We start from the raw sequence: 21888 nt of genomic DNA, 5'->3' as shown, positions 1-21888 counted from the left end.
CTCTTACACGGCATGCCATTTGATGTGTTCTCCACTCTTTCCAAATGGAACAGCGTAATTATATTTTGAGTTCACCATTTTCACCATGATTTTAAGGCGTTCAACTCTAACTTCATCTCTCTACATAAAAAGGGGCATTCATACAATAGTTGTAATGAACATAAATACACCCACAAGGCCACAACATAATTCTCATGTAAATATATAAAATATACCGTTAACTTGATTTTGCTCCATTCTGACCGATTGGATGCTTCAATATACTTAATCATATATACGGGGCTTTCAATCCTACATAATAATAAAACATTATTTATATTTTTTATTTATTATAGTTTTTTAAGTAGAAATAAAACATTTATGAGATTAAATGCATATATATTATTTACCTGTGCTCTTGCTTATTGGTTATTGGAATTTCTATGTCAAAGTTCATCACGGTATCAAAAAATCGACCTACCCTTGGATCTTCGGTATAAATGAGATATGCTTTTTTCAACTATTTAAACGAAAATATTTTTTGTAAGTTCATACGATGATTGATAAGGCGTATCAAAAAAATAGACTTTGATGAAAAAGTATGGGAAGAAAACCTACAATTTCGTTAGTCAGCTGAATGGCTACATCAGTAGTATGTGATGAGTCCAATAGAAAATACAGTTTTTCCGCCATGTCAATAACAACTAAAAACCAATGACCATTGATGTAATCAAATATTGGAATGTAAACCTGTAATTAGACACATGTAACTAAAATGTAAAATCTATATATATTATATATATATATATATATATATATATATATATATATATATATATATATATATATATAAAAGCACCGTAACATTAAATTTTTTGTAGTACCTGTTGAATAGCAGATGTATCATTGGGAATATATTTATCACAAACTTCTCTTATAGTATGCACTTCATTTCGACGCATCTTTACTTGATTCATAACATTCACCTCAGTAACAAGACTCTATACGACAATAGGTTGCAAGCAAGATTTTAAATTAAAATAAATGAATGTAAGGTTAATGAGTTAAGTGGAAAAAATAAATGAAGGAAATTTCATAACAGATAGATTAACCTGAAACATCGCGGGTAAGTATAATTTATTATTACTTTTGGCATCAAGAGCATCCAAATAAAGATTGTGCATATACAAGTCAATTATCTGTCAATCAACATATATATACAAATATAAATAAATGTATTAGCTTTATAGAAATTCATGGCAAATGAAGTACAACTTTATTATTTATTTATTTTTTTTTGAAAGGAACTTTATTGTTTGTTAGTATAATGTTAATTATATTATTTGCAACAATACTTTTCAAAAAAGATATACATACTTCATCAGTAATGAATCCATCTGGAAACATGCATAAAACTTCGTTCACAGATAAATGAATTGAAAGTTCCATATTCGAGTACGCAGTCTCTAATGGGCTATTCCTCCAAGAATATAGTAGATCACAAAATTCGGCTTCTTCTGAAGTCAAATAAGATAAGTAGTTTTTGTACTTATCTGTTGCCTCTAGATCCTACACGAAAAAAGGATATTTGGTCAGTTTTGAAATTTTAGTTTAACGGTAAAAAAAAACTGGATCAAAAAAACTGTCAAAGCGATGAATAAAGGGTATTGAATCATTAAACAATTTTTATGATTCTTATGAACATCAAAATGCTATTTCTAAATTAATTAACACAAGATACAAAATATTTTTTTTAAGATACGAAATATACATATACATGAGATATTGAATCATGAAATATCAAAACTATGGAAACAATGGAGAAATTGATAAACGAACCATCTCGATTGTGTCAATTCCATGTCTCGTGGAATTTTTTGATATTTGCTGGAGAACTTGTAATGTATGTGCTATCTTAGCATTTTCACAGTCATCAACCTACATAGATTATTGTGAGAATGATAAATCAATTATACAAACTAATAAACATGTATGTGTGATGAAAAACGTGATCCATGATCAAATTCAATCTCACCGTATCTTCCGCTTCCATGAGGTTCGACCGCTTGCATGATACTTTGGTCATCGGTAACAAACTATCGGCATTTTTGTGCAAAGTATTTGATATTCGAGTTTTTTTGGATGGCGATCCAACTTCTTGCACATGTTTCATATTAGGAGTTGTATGGTTTACCCCAATCTCTCCTAACTCACCCGGTGGTGTCATAGAAGCATGATTCATTGTAATACAACCTCCATACTGCTCTACAAATTTATCTAATGTTGAAATTAATGATGAAACTATCTCTTCTAACTTTTCTATACGCTCATAACAATCACATTGATTGCTTGAATCTTTTTCTGAATTCGTCGCCATAGTTTGTTACGAGAAAAGTCTTTCAGTAGAGGTAACTACTGAAATTACAAATTTAAATGCAGTTAAATAATGGGGCACATAAATATATTTTTTTAGGGAGTTTCGTAACAAATTAGATTTCTTTTGATTCATTCATATAAAAAATTTGTTTCAAATAAAATAAACAAACGATTTTTTTAAGATATTTTTTTTAATTTAATTTTTTTTATAAATAAATTAATGGAAGTTTTGTAACTAATTAGTTTTTAATATCGTGGTTATTTGTAATCCGTGTACTTGTCTCTTATTGGTTAATTAAAAAATATTTCTTGCTTTCTCATTGGTTCATAATGATAGGCATGGATTTGCCAACCTTGCATTATTATGGTTTTTTTTTTTTTTTTTTTTTTTTTTTTTTGAAGCAACCAACCTTGCATTTCTTTGTAGGATATAAGCAAAATCAGAAAATAATGTACTTTATTTTTTTAATTTTTTGATGGGAAAACGTACTATATTTTTGCATATGTGTGCTTCAAACTATTTCAATCATTGTATAATTACTTATCCATTTGCATTAAAATTCGTGAAAATTACAAACCAGACACTTAAATTTGGACGAAGAAATCATTAATAATTAATAAATTAAACATTATATAGAGTAAGGGTCTGTTCTCATTGACTGAACTGAACTGAACTGAAATGAACATTTTATAAGAGAAGGAAATTAGGAGCTGAAGTGAACTGAACTAAACCGAACTGAATTTCAACGTAAGAGAACAGACCCTAATTGTTACGAATATAATGTCTAAAATCTATAATAATCAACATTATTAAAACTCATGAGGACATCATGCTAACGACATGTGTCACCCATATACCACATATGCACTACATGTCATTCTACGTATCATCCCGTTTCTCTCACCATATTGATGAATTGTATTAATGTATAGTCTCCTTTTTATTGATTTAACTGTAATGCTATATAATAATAAGTAATTAATTTAATTGAAAAACTTTTCATATGTTTCCTCTTAATATATTTTCATTTAGTAATGAATATTGTTCAACATCAACTCTTCTAAATTAATTTGATCAAACTTATGAAATTATGATGATCCAGGACATTGCTTGGGTCAATAGCTAGTTCATATTTAAAATAGATTGTTAACAATGAATGCTATTTCGGGGTCTTTTGATGTGTTCTGCGAGAGAGATACAACTCCAAAACTAGATCTATCGGTGCTTGTACCTGTAATAAATTGAAGCTCCGGTGTCCGGAGTTTCGCCTCCGACGATCAAGTTAATAAATGTTAAAGTTGAGTAAAAAATGCGGAGTTAACCTATGTAATTGGGATACTCCGTTTTTACTACGTCTCGACAATTGAGCCTATGAAGGGCCTCATGTTTTTTGTGCCACGTGTCTTATCCTAGTTGGCCCTCTCAGGCGTTTCTTAAGGTGACTTGTGCCAGTACCAGATTGGTCCATGTGTCTAGGGTATTAAGAAAACCCGACTCTAGAGTAATGTTCAAGGCATGTCGCAAAGCCATAGCTGGATAGGCCCAATCAAAGAGGGACACGTGTCATCCCTAGATAGGTCAAACATGGACCACTCAACTCCTCTTCACTTTATACATTTATTAGATAGTTGTTGTAGCACATTGCTAAAGCCTTTGGGTTTTTTTTTTTTTTTTTTATTATAAGATGTCATCAATTCAAATTCGTGAATTACTAATATAGAATTAAAGATCATGTTCCAAATTGGATCCGACAACCCGCATCCAAGATCTGTGAAGACCCTATCGTCCAGCTAAGCACCTACACATAAAATAAGGATCGACTAACCCCGGGGTGATTCCGAAGATTACGACTCCGATAATAAAGTTGGAAAGTATTTAGAAAGAAGAAGATATCAAGGGTTGATACCGGCATATATTCTGCTGATAGAAAAAAGAAGAAGACTAAGGGTCTGTTTTTTTTTTACTAAACTGAGTTAAATTGAATTGAACTGATCTGAACTAAACTAAATTATACTGAACTGTCTATGAGAAAAGAAAATTAGGGAATGAACTGAAATTAAGCTGAAGAGAACAGGACCTAGGGCTGCTAAATTCTTCTAGAATGTTTAAGACGCTTTTGTAACAGAATATTATGAGTAGTTTGTTACAGGTAGTTAAAGACATACAATAGCAACTAACAAGTTAGGGCCTGTTCATGTTTACTTAATTTCAGTTTAGTTCAGTTCAGTTCAACTCCAATCATTTCAGTTCAGCTCCAATCAGTTCAGCTCTTAATTTCCCTCTCTCATAAAATATTCATTTCAGCTCAGTTCAGTTCAGTTCAGTTCTAATCAGTTCAGTTCAGCTCCAATCAGTTTAGTTCAGTTCAGCTTAGTTCAGTAAATATGAACAGGCCCTAAGTTGTAAATTTGTAATATAGTTTGTGAATTATTTGTTATTTTAGCTTTATGTGTAATAACGTTATTCACTACCAATAAGAAATCAGTTGATATTTTCTCTCACTAGATTTTAATTACAATGTTCTTATTTTCTTCTATAATTTCACTCAGAAATCATAATACGTACCACATATTTAGGGGTTTCTTTCTTTATTTTCTTTATAATAACATATTATATAAGTAATATAAATAAGTCAACGATACGGTTTACAAATCTGTACAAAATATTAAATATTTTAAAGTTGAATTAAAACTTGACAACAATTTTGTTATACTAAACACTTTGCATACTACATCAATACTAGCTAAATATAACTTCGTCTTTACATTTAAAATAATTAATAGTTTCATAGATCAAATCAGAAGAAGAAGAAAAATAAAAGGAGGCTTTGGATATAGCTCGATATAGGGCTAATAATTTAAGATGATGATAAAAAAAAAAAAAAAAAAAAAAAAAAAAAAAAAAAAAAAAAAAAAAACCAAAGGGAATGAAAGAGATACAATGTGAATGCTCCAATAAAGTCCAAAATGTCGCATGTTTGAACTTATTTATTTAAATATATATGTCTTAAACTGAGTAAGTTAATATATTGAACTATTGCTTTAATTTTTTTTTTTTTTTTTTTGAATTTTATTTGTTACATATAATTAATTTAAAATGATTTTTTTTTAAAATTTATAGGCGTGCATGGCACGGGACTTAAAACTAGTAAATAAATAAAAGTGAAAACAAAAATAATTCTAGGAGTACATGAAGTATATCTTCACGTTACTCTTTTCACTCCACATTCCCCACTATCCCCCCCACTCTCCAATTGTAACCATAAATTCTTGGAGTACATGAAGTATATAAAAAGGTTTTACATAAATCATTATTCAATTCTAATTTCTACTTAAAGTTCATTTCCATTATTGCTAAATATGGCTACCAGAGGTATTAGATGTTCATATTTTGGGTGCTTCTTGTTTCCTTTTTAAGAATTATTTTCAATCCATATATCTAATTGATATATTTTTTTTTCTCAGATGACCTACACAAGTCTTTAATCAAGCATAGAAGAGACTTATTCATATTCATGCGATCTTTGATCATTCATTTAGGAACGGAGAAAACGCAACAACTGTTGGATGGATGCGCTCGGGTACTGCCTACCATTGAAGCAGCATTTAAAAGGCAATGTTTAACTAGTGTGATGATGAAAAAAGATGAGGATACCCCTAAAGAAATGTCGTCCAAGAAGAGAAAATCGATTTACATTGATATAACCGGAGAGGAGCCCATTGAAATAATAGATTAATTGTGTTAATCTATAAATATATTTTTCTTTTCTAATTTAGTATTTATATTCAAGTTACCAATTTTCTTAATTTGTATTGGTAGCAATTGCAAGTTGTTATGGCATGAAATTTTATTTTTATTAGGTTATTTAAAATGTACCTCCCACCACCTATTTTTAACGTTTCTAGTTATCATCTATTTAGACTATTCGAGAATCTCCATTATTTAATTTTTTTCTTTTTACATTCATAATTTAATTTATTAAAATATTATTAAATTATTTGTTTTTGAAGAAATATTACTACTATACATTTTTTTACGAATTAGGATGACACCTCACACCACACGATATCTATGTTTCTATCTATAGATCTATGTTGATTATTACTCCGTATTAATTACTCCCTCCGTTCCACAATGATGTTCTTGTTTTGACTTTTTGACTTTTTTAAGAAAGAGATAATCTTCTAAATTTCTCTTAATCTATAAGAATAAATATAGTCATGTGGGATCTAGTTTGATTCGTCTTAGTGAGTAGATTATTAATATCTAACTTTTATAATTTTTGCTAGTGTGAGATTAAAGATATTTGCGGTCAAAATTGGGTCAAAATTTGCATCGATTTACGAAACAAGAACATCATTATGAAACGGAGGGAGTATTATTTAATTATTAATTTAATCTTAAAGGGAATACGCTTTGTTGATTGGGAATTTTTCCTTTACGAATATGCCCTTAAAAAAAAGTCTTATTTACTAAAAATATTTAGAAAATACAGTTAAGGAAGTAAACAATTATTCAAAAAAAAAAAAAATATTTGATAAAAAAATATCAATGAAACTAACTACCCACATTAACAATGCAGTTGCTAAACTGTAATCAATGTATGTTTCCCAGTAATTAGCCTAGGTTGCATGATACTATTATGTTGTTCCGTGGTATTAGGTGTTAGTCATGCAATTATCATTGTATGTATTGAATCTAATGAGAATGATAATTAGCCCTTAATTTGTTTGATTTTTTTTAAAATATAAAAAACAATAAAATAAATCCTAGCCCTCACCGTTTTTTCTTTTTTGCATTGGTAATTTTTATCTTCATAAATTTTTTTTTTTTTTGACGAGAATCTTCATAATTATTATTATTATTTTTTTGACGAGAATCTTCATAATTATTTTTAAAACATTATTTTCATAATTTTTATTATCTCTCCATAAATTAATAAAATCTTTCATAAATTATAATCTCTTCATAATTTTTTTTTTTTTTGCATGATACCCTTAAGTTATTAGGTTTTCTACATTGTATCCTTCTGAATCCAAAGTTCTACCAGGTGCCCTTGAGTTTTTGTATTTTTGTACATGGTACCTTTATTTGAGTTGTAAAATAAATTTCTCTAACTTAATTTGACTCAAACCGACACCATCTAAATAATCTGTTTACCACTTCTATATTTATATTAGATGAAGGAATCACCAATCTTCATTATTCGCTATTTAATGGAACTTTTGTATGATTGTTTAAGATGGAAGATAAGAACTTTTTTTTGCTCCTACTTTATTTAAAAGAGCTTGTTTTAGAGGGGACTCAAGTTGTTAGTCCTTTTTTTTTTTTGCAAACATGCTAGTTGTGTCTTTGAGGGTACTAAATAAGTCATTTAGATGGTGTTGGTTTGAGTCAAATTAATTTAGAGTCATTTATTTTACTACTCAACGGTACTATATAGAAAAGTCCAAAAACTCAAGGGTATAATGTAAAATAAATTAATAACACAAGATCACCTTATAGAAATTTGAATTTAGGAGGATACAAGGTAGAAAACCCAAAAACTCAAGAGTACCATGTAGAAAAAACCTTTTTTTTTTTTTTTTTTTTTTTTTTTTTTTTTTTTGTAAATAATATGTCACTCAAACTATAATATACTTGTAGAAGATAGGAAGGAATTACAAATTTACAAGTTGTATAAGTCTATAACATTAATATCCAAATCACTTATGATATTATGATTGATAATATCACGTTTAAAAAAATAAATTCCTAGGATTAGGATAATATATCAAGTGTTGGGATTTCTTTAAAACAAAAAAGCAAAAAGTGCTGGGATATATTTGTCAACGTAGGGTTGTAAAATAAATAGAGATATCATTTTTTTTTTTTAAATGATGATAGATACCATACTCTCTGTACGAATGAAATTCATATTATTGAGTTACTTTTTTTTTTATAGAGATATCACTTATTTGATAGAAGAAAACATTGAAAACTGATACACCAAAAATACAGGATGTCCAACAATATAACTTCGTAATAAATAAACAATACAAGGCTATTTTGTTTGGCAATTTAAATAAGATTTCTTATCAAAAGACAGAAGAATACCACTACAAAGCCACAAGAAGCAAATAAAGGTTGGCTCAAACCAGACTAAGATACATAAGCTGCTTCTGGACAACATTGGCTCTACACACTACTGTATAGGCTATTCTATGAAAACTAGTAGCAGTGTCTTCATAATTACTTTGGAATATTTTCTTGTTTCGTTGCAAACCACACATGATAAAAAGGCTAATTCAAGATGGTTAGAGCTTGATATGGAAATAATCTGGGCCAGTGATTTAACCTCACATAACCATCTTCACCTCCACTGGCAAAGCTGCATAAAAAGCACTAAATACAGACGTAGTTTAAGGAGATTATTTACCTTTTACCATCAGGATTGAACGCCAATGCATTTACAGGCCCGAAATTCCCCTTAACACCTCCAATATCTGCTGTGAGGATCTACAATCAAAATAATTACTGAAGGAAAATCTTAAATTCATCAAGTTAGAGCGTAACATTTATTTTTATTTTCAACCACATAAAGTAATTGCTAAATTTGCTAGGAAAAAACTAAACAGCATATCACCAACATAATTCGGTAAACCAATTGACAATGGAGAGACATCGACTACTCCGAAGTCCTATTTAATCAGACCACTTAAGACTGCAGCATGGATGGAAGCCCCACAGGCAACATCCTCATCAGGATTAATGTTTTTCAGAGCTCTTTACCACCGAAAAAGTCTTTCAGCAGCTGCTGAACCTTGGGAATTCTGCTCGAGCCACCGATCAACACTATGTCATGAACATCACTCTTTTCCACTTTAATATCCTTCAAACGAATAAAAAGGTTTGAAGAGTGTATAAACCTTGGTGAAAAAAGCTTGAAGGATATTAAAGTGGAAAAGAGTGATGTAGTTATCACAGTTGAAAATAAAAATAAATGATCTGTAGTTATCACATGTGATGCCTCCTGACCACCTCCAAGCAAAACCTATAGAAAAAAACACAGTTAACATACACATACAACATAAATAAAAAATTAAAAGAAACAAAGAAAAAATATCAAAGCCTATACTACTAAAAATTATAAGAACCAGAGAAGAAATATCAAAGCCTATACTACCATCAAATTATTAATCCAAAGGTTTTAATTTGAATCAATCATTTATTGGCAGTTGATCATATTGGTAGCAATTCCAGTGAAATGTATAGATAGGAGAAATCATAGTTCAGCCCAAAAGTATAGATTATACTCATAACACTGTTCAAACAATGACGATGATGTAGTAGTCTCACAGTATATTACGATATATTTAGGAAATATTTAGATTGGGAAAATATATTTTATCTTCTAGATATTTAGTTTCCATAGCTATCATATTTAGCTATCATGTTTCCTAGTTTGATACGACTAAGGAATCATGCTGCCTTGTTCTATTTAATGGCTTTGCCATATGTTAATGAGAATCAAGCCAAAGCTTTATCACAATTTTACATGGTATCAGGCCAAAGTTTCTAACAACCAATTTCAATGGCAGGTGATGATGTTCCACCGCCACCCCCACCCCCACCCCCACCCCCACCCCCTCCACCGACCGAAATTAAACCCAATTCCCCTTATTATCTTGGTTCTCAAGACCGACCGGGAATGTATAAGAGTATTACAGAATATGCGGACAAACAAAAAACTCTGCTGCATCAATGCAAAATATAGAGATATCCTTAAATTTCACCATCGCCCCTAATACCTCTTCTAAAAAGATTCCCACCTCAAGCAGGAAAATTAAAGTCATATATAAGCAGTCATAATCCCGTCTAGTTTACGCTTAAAACTCATTGTCATAGATCAAACTCACCATATAAAAACCAATGAAAGAGGAATAATTACTTGTTAATCAAACTCAAATTCAATTGATAACTCTTGAACCAGACCATAGAAAAACCCTTAAAAATTATCACTTAAATTCTATTAGAATTAAACACCCAATTGAACAATTGATGCAGAAAAAGTGAAATTAAGAGCTATAAAACATCAAGATCATAAAAATCTACAGTAACAATACTTTAAAACATTATTCAAATCATGAATTCATCCAAATTTAAGAGTTAAATAGCCTATAATACAACATAGATTAAACTTACCGAATCAATTCCAACCGATTTGAAGAGATGACATGCAAAGTGGATGAGAATTGAATTGAAGCAACACAAAATTTAGGGGAATGTACCGAAATCAATCAACAGGAGAGAAAGGGAAAAAGAAAACTACTTTGTGAAATATGGAAACTGATTGATAGTGGATTAGAACGTGTTTGAATTTTAATGTTTTTTTTTTTATTAATGATCTCCAAAAATAAAATCAGAAAGTCAACTATATCAACGGTTTATATTAGTCAAAAAATATGCACGGCTGTGATTTAATCTAATACAATGGCCACAATTTTATTGTGGCCATTTGAAAACTGTCCTAGAATTTTCTATTCTTTTTTTTTTTTCTTTCTTTCTCATCTTAATTAGAAGTATGAGAGTTGCCTCTCAATACAGCCATACAGGTCCTGTTCATTAAAATATTCTTAGATTGAGCAACAAATTATATAGCTACCGAAACATAATTTGGATATTACCAAGCTAATCTTGGTTGAGTAGGACATATTGTACTTTATAGTCTTAAATTTAGGGATTCATTCCCTATCAGAGACACTTTGAGAGTAGGAATCTCTTACTTTCAAAGTAATTAGCTTACATGTATTAGATAAAAAAATCGTAAGGATTGAGGTCATTTCAAAGTTATTCCCCTTAACATTTAAAATAACACAAATTTTTATATGCTGTACCGTGCGGCAAAGGTTACTTGAGTTTCTCGGTCATGGGTTACTTAAGTTTTCGGGGTTACTTGAATTTCTCGGTCAGGGGCTACTTGAGTTTCTCGGTAAGGGGTTACTCGAGTTTGCGGGGTTACTTGTTTCTCGGTCAGGGGTTACTTGAGTTTTTCGGTTAGGAGTTACTTGAGTTTCCGGGGTTACTTGTTTCTCGGTCAGGGGTTACTCAAGTTTCCGGGGTTACTTGAGTTTCTCGGTCAGGGGTTACTCGAGTTTCCGGGGTTACTTGTTTCTCGGTCAGGGGTTACTCGAGTTATTCTATCAGGGGTTACTTGAATCACAATTTATTGTATGCGGCTTGACCGAGAAACTCAAGTAACCCCTGATTGAGAAACTCGAGTAGCCCTGACTTAGTAACCTTAACCGAGTGAACCCCTAATAACCCCTGACTGAAAAACTCAAGTAACCCATAGCAAAAATACTCGAATAACCCCTGTCGCATGGTGTAGCCTGCTACAACAAAAAGTTGCTGTTAAAATAATAATATTAAAAAAAAAAAAAGGATATTCATGTCTGTAATAGCTCTAATTTCCGTATTACAAATTTGTGTTTTTTTTTTTTTTTTTTAATTTTATTTTGGAGTTAATTAGTCAACAATAATATATATATAAAAAAAGGTACTAGGATGATTTCTAACAAATTTTGCATTGATGAGAGGGGTATTAGATCACCTGTGACCTGTTGCCCAACTCATGTGGCTGGCTTTTCATGTGGTGTAGAATTATCAAAGGCGGCGTTCAAGAGAGGGCATTGAATTTATACGCTTCTATTTCAACTTTGTCTTGCGTGTCTTTTGGGTTAGTATTAGCTGGTCTTTTAATTTCGAGATGTCATCCCAATTCCCAAACAAACGCTCCTATGTTTCAAAGGTGGGTAAAGGCTACACATATAAGTATACAACTCTAATTTATCATGTTTCTATTGGCTAAAATAATAGGCACAAGTTCCACTAAATTCAATTTATATTTGACTCCTAATTTTCTCCCATTTTCGGTTGATGTGTCAAATTTCTAATAGTATTGTATGTAGGGACAACATATCAAAGGTGTACAAGATTTTTTTTGTAAGTATCTCTCTAAAATAAATATCTATTTTTATCGGCACATTTGTCAATATAGCTTATTAAATTGTATTATATTTAATTATCATCAACTATAAATTATACTCTATGTCATACTTAGAAAATTGATACGAGTATTTTAAAACCATAGATTAAAACAATTATAATAAATGCCAACATGACTTTATTTAATCTAATACATAAGAAAATAATAGAGAAAAAATAGTGTCTGTGAATAGTTTAAAAGTCAAACTAAGACCATTTATTTTAAAACGGAAGGAGTACGATTATACGGAGTACAAATTTTACCACCTTTGTTCTGTATACCTTTTGTTCCATAATAACTCACATATTTAGTATCATATTTTTTTTCACCATTTATATATACGGAGTATTAAATTTGACTATGATTTTTATTTTTTATTTTATTTGTTAATTCTCTCAAAATTGAAAAGAACTTTGAACAAAAACAGAAGAAGATTTTAGAGAGAGAGTAGATTTTTATTAATTCCAGAAAATTGGAAAATGAATCAATCAGATTACATCAGAGGATCTATTTGTGTATTTATACAACCTCAATACAACTTTCTAAAATATTACAAGCTAATAACAAACTCTTAACAACCAACTAGAAAGTTTGTTACACAACAGGACAAATTATGTTATAGTGCATAACAGAATTTGTTAGAGATCCAGCCGACTTGTAATGCTATACACGAATTGATGACTTGGCAAGAATGCTTGAGTCTCAGATTGCTGACATGGCACACCATCCAAATCAACTGTGTGCAGTAAGCAGGGCACCAAGGCAGTGATGAGCTGATCCTGACTAGCAGCTGTAGCACATACTCCAATACCTCCCCTCAAGCTAGTGGGTGATTGAGGATCAATCATGCCTAGCTTGGACAAAATCTCATTATGCTGATGGATGCTTAGAATTTTTGTAAAAACATCAGCTAACTGTTCTCTAGTTGGCACATAAACCAACTCAATCAAGCCTTCCAACACCTTCTCCCTTGTGAAATGACAACCAAGCTCAATGTGTTTAGTCCTTTCATGATGGACTGGATTCTTCCCAATGTGAATTGCTGACTGATTATCACATTTCAGTTAAATAGGACCCAAATTAGGAACCCCTAGCTCTTGTAGCAGTCTAACTAACCAAGTTATCTCTGAAAAGGTAGCTGCCATGGCTCTATATTCAGCTTCTGAGGATGACTTAGAAACAGTCCCTTGTTTCTTAGATTTCCATGAAATAGGACTCTGGCCTAGAAGCATAACAAAGCCTGTGACCGATCTTCTAGTATCAGAATAGGCTGCCCAATCTGAATCAGAATACCCCTCCAGAACAAGCTTGCTAGTAGACTGAATCAAAATACCTTGACCTGCTGTGTAGGCCACATATCTAAGTAGATGATGCAGAGCCTTGAAATGAGAAAGGGTAGGGTTATGCAAATACTGACTTAGAGTTTGTACAGCATAACACAGATCTTGACGAGTATGAGTCAGAAAGTTAAGTTTGCCAACTAAACATCTGTACTGAGCAGGATCACTGTAAGGTGCAGAATCATCAGCTCTCATTTTCATAGAAACAGGTAATGGAGTTTTAGCAACTTTAGACACATCAAGTTCACAGTCTGCTAGCAATTCCTTAGTGAACTTTCTTTGTGTAAGAACCACACCAGTAACAAGCCTGAACACCTCTATCCTAAGAATGTGATTCAACTCACCCAAATCTTTAATGTTGAACTTTTTGTGAAGAGTGTTTTTAACTGTCTGTACTTCAGCATCATCTGGACCAGTAATGAGTATATCATCAACATATACTGCAATAATGGTCTTGGAAGCCTGAGTATCCTTGAGAAACAATGAATAATTATTTTTGGAACATAACCCATAGAAGTGAGCTTAGAAGTCAGTTTAGCAAACCATTGTCTACTAGCTTGTTTCAATCCATAGAGTGACTTCTTGAGGATACAAACTTTGTTGTCAGAATTAGGCACCCCTTTAGGAACTTTCATATAAACTTCCTTAGTTAATTCTCCATGCAAAAAGGCATTATTGATGTCTAGTTGATGTACAATCCATTGATTGCTCACAACAATTGAAATTAAGCACCTCACAGTAGGTAACTTAACAACAGGAGAAAAGGTTTCCTGGTAGTCAATCCCATATTTCTGAGTAAATCCTTTAGAAACCAATCTTGCCTTGAATCTCTCAACCGTGCCATCCTTTTTTAACTTGACTTTAAACACCTATTTGCAACCAATTGCCTTTTTTCCTTTAGGCAAATCAGTAAGCACCCATGTTTGATTAGCTGTTAGAACATTTGTCTCCCTTTACATAGTTTCAACCCATCTTTGATCTTGTGAAGCTTCAAGAAAACTAACTGGTTCAACCACCTTAACCATCTCAGTCACCTTAGCTTCGTTAACACTAGGAAGCTCATCATAATGAACAACATTGCACCAATGTCTTCCAAGGGGAACATGACACACATAATCTTTCATCCAAGCAGGAGTAACTTGTGGTCTGGAAGATTATCTGATGATATTAGGGGTGGGAATAGGATTGGGTGTTGTAGTGTTTATGGATTAAGTGGTTGGACTTTGTAACTCAGGCTCAGAATCAGTCTGTAAAATATCAGGTGTGCTAGAATGTGTTTCAGTTTCAGGTTGAGGGAAAGAAAAGGCATCTGGATATTCAAATGAATTGTCCAGATTTAGGTTTGTGTTTGAGGGTAGAAAAATTGGATTAGGTTTGTGAATGGTTGTGGAAAGATGAAAGGGAAGATGTTTCTCATGAAAAGTAACATCCTTAGAAACAATGATAGAGGTTTCTAGGTTCAACATCTTATATGCTTTCTGATTTGGGGAATAACCAACCAAAACACAAGGTACAACTTTAGAATCAAACTTAGACCTGTTAGTCTTGAGTGTTGAAACATAACCAAGACAGCCAAACACCCTCAAATAACTGTAATCAACTTTGACCTTATTAAGTCTCTCATATGGGATTTTAGAATCAATAGAGCTCAGAGGCATTCTATTGATTAGATAGGAAGCTGTTAACAAACATTCTCCCTAAAATTTGACAAGCAATCTAGACTGAAAATACAGTGCCCTTGCAGTCTCAAGCAAGTGCCTATGTTTCCTCTCCACAACTCCATTCTGCTGAGGTGTATCAGCACAACTCTTTTGGTGTTTTATTCCATTTCCATGATACACACGCAAAATCCTTCCTTCACATAATTATTTTGCATTGTCTGTCCTAACACACTTAACTTTCAAATTGTATTGTGTATTAACAAAGATCATAAAATTGGACAAAATATCAACAGAATCACTTTTATTTCTCATCATAAATGTCCAAGTGTTTCTTGAAAAGTCATCAACAATTGTAAGAAAATAAGTACAACTGTCGTGAGTTTTCACTCTATAAGGTCCCCATACATTAACATGAATGATTTCAAAACATTCACTAGTCTTAGAAACACTAATAGGAAAAGACTTTCTAGCTTGTTTTGCTCTAGGACAAACTTGACACAAAACATCACAATTCTTTCCTATTGTAGGCAGGGCTTTATTGACAAGATGTAGCTTCTCAAAAGGCAGATGTCCTATCCTCAAATGCCAGAGTTTAACTTCATCATTCACTGACACAAGGGCTTCAGGATCCTTCTGCAAACAAGACTCCTTATTCTCTACATTAACTTTATCAGAAACTGCATATAAGCCTGAATCTAGCTTACCAAGAACCAATGTACATCTCTGAGAATGATCCTGAATCATGCATTTATCATGTGTGAAAATAGTATCACAAGACAGATCTTTACACAACTTATGAGTAGAAATTAGATTAAACTGAAATCCTGGAACATGCAGCACATTTTTCAAGATTATACCATTTTCAATCTTGACATCACCTATATGTTTAATCTCAGCTTTCTTCCCATCAGCTATAGTGATTTTTTTGACATTTTTATCAAACACAGAATAATCAACAAACCATTCTAAGTTACTGCAAATATGATCAGTGGCACCACTGTCTATTATCCATTTTGAATTAGAACAAGTGATCAAACAAGTATCTGCCACATTTGCAGTGTGTTCAACTTGCTCAACTTCTGACTTCTTACAGTATTCAAGGAATTGCTGGTATTGATCTGCTGTAATATGCCTGACATTATCATCATCATCATCATCATCATCATCATCATCATCCTCTCTCTAAGAAATAGCAGCAAACTTCTTGCCTTTGCCTTTGTTACCAAAATTGGGAGGATACCCATATAGCTTCTAGCACCTGTTGATGGTATGTCCACCAATCTTACAATGATCACAAAAGAGTGATTGCTTTTCCTGTACTACAAATTACTGTTATCAAACCCAACTATTATCTTTTTCCTGTAATTCTTATTGTAGCCATGATTCCCAGCACAACTCCTCTCTTCAGCTGCAGCAAATGCCATTGCTTTTTCTTCATTCTGAAGGGTCATCTGATGTTGTTTTTCATTTTGGATCAAGAGTCTGTAAGCCACAGAAATACTTGGCAAAGGGTTCATCATCAAAATGTTAGTTCTAACTGAACTATGCTTGTTATTCAACTTCATCAATAGTTGAATAAGTCTTTCTTCCTGCTGAATCTTCAAGAATTGTTGGGTCAAATTACAAGTACAACCTCTGCAATTGCAAGCTGGTATTGGACTTGCACTACTCAGTTCGTCCCAGATCACCTTCAACTTGGTGAAAAAATCAGTAATGCTGCTGTCTCCTTGAGATATCTCACTCAGATTCTACTATAAGCCATAGAACTGAGGGCCAGAAGTCACAGAATAATGATTTCAAGATCTTTCCAGATCTCTCTAGCAGTAGAAAGAAACAACACACTCTTAGCAAGACCTGTGTCTAAAGATCTGAGCAAATATGACATAACCATAGAATTACATCTATCCCAAGCTCTAAACTCAGAACTAGTAACATCAAAAGGTCGTGGTAAAGAACCATCAATGAAGGCAGACCTTATTCTTGATAACCAATGCCAGAATAATACCTCTCTTCCACTCAAAATAGCATTCACCATTGAATTTCTTAGAAACCAAAGGATTTGTTAGGTTTTCAGAAGGGTGAATGAAATAAACGCTTGAAGGATCTTGCATCAATGATAGAGTATTTGCTCTTGCCATTGTTGATTGCAGATGTAATAGATTCCTCTTGAATCTTATCAAAGAAAATGAAATCAAACTCTTCTTGAGCTCGAATTCAGAACAAAATATGATACTCTTTTTGAGTAATCAAAAATCAAAATCTGAGAACCAAATTGTTTGAAATCTCAGAACAAATAAAAAAATTGCGAAAAACAAATCAAAATGCAGATCTTCGCTGCTCTGATACCATGTAATAATCATATTTTATTAAACAAATATAATATCTGATACCATTTAATATGTTTATTTTATTCATTTAAACAAATATATGTTTCGTAATAATCATACAAAAATGTTTTGAAGTAGATATTTATATAAATTTCTTAATGTTAACTTTTTTTAAAAAACTTTTTTAATTAATGCTAACTAATATTTAGATTTAAAAAAACCCTAATATTTTAGGCCAAAATAAGGGATTAGCAAGAGTTGCGTTAATTATTATATGAAACGGCAGTGTGTAAAAATTCTCCATATTTTATTACTTGTTTCACTTTTCTTTTGTAGCCGTATTTGATTACTTGTTGTATTTCTTTTTATGGAAAATTTTGACAATATTACTACTGGTATTTTCTTCCCACTAGTGTCCCATCCTATCATATTTTAATATTTTTCATATTTTCTACATAGAGAGAGTGAGGGGATATCTCAAGTGGTTAGAGCTTCTTCCCGATTTCAAGAGATCGTATAATCGATTCTCATCCCCGCCTTTATGGCTCTCTAAACACCTTTTTTTTTTTTTTTTGGCGTAAAATATATTGAGGAAGTAATAAGGAGTATTGACATATAAATAAAACAGAGGGAATACTAGACAAGACAAAAATATAAATATATACGAGTAACAATTTAGGCCAATTAATCAATTTAAGCCAAACGAGTGTTCCTTGGTCAGTTCATAGCATAGCTCACTAAAGCATGATGCTTGCTAGCCCGACATGAAAACTTGCTTAGCTCGGCCCATTCTTAGCTTTAAAGCCTCAAATATCTCCAACACATTCTTTCTATATTCACACCTCAACAAAATCCCCTACTAACATGTTAAGATAATTAAACCACGGACTATATGTTACCAAAATGTGGCCTAATTCACAACTTAAAGCTTCAAGTTAAGTATCATTTCTTGCAACTCACAAACGCAGGTTATCTTCTTACAACACAAAGTTACAAATAACATAGGAACACACAAGAAATTGAGAGGATAAAAAATAAGCCACAATTATACAATCTACTCGCATTATTTTAACTTGTAACTTTTGCTCTATCTTGCTCTAATAGGAGATGTACTAAAGTCATTTCCTGAAATATCATAGAAGAGGTCATCACTCTTGCACAAGGCATACACAACATCTACCATACTCGGCCGCTTTGAGGGATCCTTATTAACACAAGCAATAGCCACATTTATCATGTGTGCCAAGGCATCAACCGAACATGACTCCTTTTGAAGGAACTTGTCTATCCACTCCATCAACTTCTTCACCTTTTCGGTATCCTCAGTGTAGCCCCAAATTTCATGGGCACTAGCCCAAAGTACTTTTCCATCATCGTCGATGGCCTCCCTTCCTGAAAGCAACTCAAGCAAGATTACTCCAAATGAGAAGACATCCATCTTTGGAGAGACTATACCATCAGTCAAGTATTCAGGTGCAATATATCCTTGGGTGCCTACAATGTGCATTGTAATAGCGTTGCACCCGGACCTTGCTAGCCCGAAATTGGCAATCTTTGCTCTCATATTGGCATCAAGAAGAATGTTGCTGCTCTTAATGTCTTTGTGAACCACTTGTGGTCTAGTATGCTCATGGATGTATTGAAGACCATTTGCAATGTCGATTGAAATCCTTAGTCTAGCTTTCCAATTTAATTTTCCCTTGTTTTCGTGTAGCCACGAATGAAGAGATCCGTTTTCGATGTACTCGTAGACAAGGTAGCAACTAGCATCCTCAGGGTCTATGGAAAACCCTTCCAACCTAACAAGGTTTCCATGATTCACCTGCAAAAGATAGGAGGATATTGTCTTAAATACTGTTTTTATAATGCTAAATTGATAATTAATATTGAAAATTATTGTGCTTGATACAAAGATCTAACAGCCTATAACACCTATTTGAGTATGAGTCAAGATGACATTTATAAAAAATAGTACTCGTAACAATTAGTTTGTGCTAGCAATTTCCATTTGCAAAGAATCATACACTTACCACTAGTTGGTGCCTTAGAAATGATTAATAACCACAATCATAGCAAAAAATACTCCTATTATATTAATGGAGCCACCAATATTATTTTTAAACTCACAATTTCTTAATGGAATCTATAGTCAATAATTAGTCAACAATTACCACCTAACCACTATGTTTACTAATGATATCTTCACTAACCTCGTTTAATTTAAAAAGACTACCTTTTTAAATCGTATTAGTCTCTCATCCACTCATATTACAAGGGTTTGTTTTATTACTATTTTTATTCCACAATACACATGCAAGTTTTTTTTCTATTGGCAATTTGGCATCATTATTCTTCAAGGAGTTTAATTTTTATTCAAAAGAAATTATAACTAATTGGGGATCTTATTTTCAAAAAAAGTATCTTGCATAAGCCGGTTAGTCAACAAGCTTATTATGCATTTATACATAGTGTTTTAAGTTCGTATTAATTTTTTAAGTGATCACTCATAAGTTAACTAACATGTTGAATGTAATTATCCTTAATCCTTTTTTGTGTTTGAGTAACTATTCAAAAATGGTTAACTCAAATTACGCATATTTTAACATTGACCTTAACAGCTAAAATGCTAAATATATATGTAGTTTTGACAAAAACGAGCTCAACTCTACATTAAGTATGAATATATAGTAATATCTAGGATCGGATTTATTCAAATACGAAGTAATTTATGAGGTTTTTTATTTTATGTTTTAGGCACAATAATATATATAAATTATTCTAACAAATAATATAAAAGAACCATTTTACATCAAATTAGACTAACAATACGAAGTACAAAGATGAGTGAGTTTATAAACTTTCCTTTAACAATTTATATTATTCATCATTTAATTTCACCACTAAAAAGTATTTATTCTTGTAAATTAACATGTACAACAAATCAATAAATATAAATTAAAATACCTTTTAAAAAAAAAATTAAATAAGGATATAAGTTCAAATTGCTAACCTTTTGCAAAATCTTCAATTCTTCATAAGCATTCCACTTCATCTTCTTAATCACATGAAACTTTCCATCAATAAAACCTTTAAAAACAGAACCTTGAATCACACTCTTCTCATCAAATCCATCAGTAGCTTTTCTCAATTCATCAATTTCATAAATCTTATACTTATCCAAAGTATCAGAAACATCAGCCAACAACATATTCTGTTCTAATTGCTTCACAATCCTTCTTTCACTACCCTGCTTTCCTAAATTCCTCTGTTTTATTCCTTCAAAATCTCTCTCCTTTGACTTTTTCCTGTTGTCAACTTCTCTATAAACCAATAACCCTGAAACCAAAACAAGCAACAAAACACAAACACCTAAACCAACACTTAAACCAACAACAACCCCTTTATGATCATGATCAATAGTAGTAGAAACCACAACAGTTTGATTAGTGGGAACTCCAGGAGGTTGATTTAGCTTAACAAGTTTCGAAACCGGAACGAAAATCGTGTCGTAAGGGTTAACATCATCCCCATTTACATCAACAATAGACTGTCTTGTTACTCCAAACAAGGATGCAATACTACTCAAACTATCATTAGGTTGAAAAACATAAGTAACTAAGAAATTTACACGATTTCGAAGCTGAGTAGTGTTAGAACACTTACAAAAGATGGGAAAATAAGCATTACTACCAATAGTAAGGTTAAAAATATCAAGAGTAGGGTTAACAATCATAGTAGTTTCATAAGTAGTAAGGTTGCCAAAATGATTAGATGAAACATAATAGAAAGTATCAGCTGGTTTTATGTTGTAGGTCATGTTAGCAAAGGAAATGGACTTTAGGGTTTGGTTACGAACCGGGTTGCATCCGCATGAGATGGGGATGAAAAGGGGTTGGTTTGGGTTGAGGCCGTAAGACGGGTTGGCTATGTTGCTTGGTTCGGAGATGGTTAGCCGGCTTACGTTGAAGAGGTCAGCAATAGAGGCTAGGTCAAGGTAATCAGGGGGTTTGGATCTGTATAATACATAGGTTTGACATGGGTATTGGCTAGTGTTGGTGTTGCAAGTGTAGCCAAATGTGTGTTTTTCGTTAATGGTTGGTTGGGAGTTTGAATGGTGGATTTTGTTGAGGTATAGGAGAAGAATTAGATAGTGAAAATGGAGGATTTTTGGTAACAT

The 21888-nt window shown here is 32.2% G+C and overlaps 1 protein-coding gene across 1 annotated transcript; it reads right to left on the bottom strand.

The window, feature by feature from the left end:
• Positions 1 to 18749: 18749 nt before the first annotated feature.
• LOC145572045 (serine/threonine receptor-like kinase NFP) lies at positions 18750 to 21888 on the bottom strand. The gene is made up of 2 exons (XM_081631063.1): positions 20722 to 21888; positions 18750 to 19533 (listed from the first exon to the last, which is right to left on the bottom strand). The coding sequence occupies exons 1-2, from the start codon at positions 21886 to 21888 to the stop codon at positions 18799 to 18801; spliced, it is 1902 nt and encodes a 633-aa protein (XP_081487189.1). The 3' UTR covers positions 18750 to 18798.

The sequence above is a fragment of the Chenopodium album genome, chromosome 12 (genome assembly GCF_948465745.1).
Source record: "Chenopodium album chromosome 12, dcCheAlbu1.1, whole genome shotgun sequence".
NCBI lineage: Eukaryota > Viridiplantae > Streptophyta > Magnoliopsida > Caryophyllales > Amaranthaceae > Chenopodium > Chenopodium album.
This window is presented reverse-complemented; position numbering and strand designations above follow the sequence as displayed.

Coding starts and splice junctions, on each gene's coding strand:
- LOC145572045 (XM_081631063.1), bottom strand. CDS start 21,888: ATGTTACCAAAAATCCTCCATTTTCACTATCTAATTCTTCTCCTATAC. Junction 19,534..20,721: donor AATTGAAGATTTTGCAAAAG/GTTAGCAATTTG, acceptor TATCTTTTGCAG/GTGAATCATGGAAACCTTGT.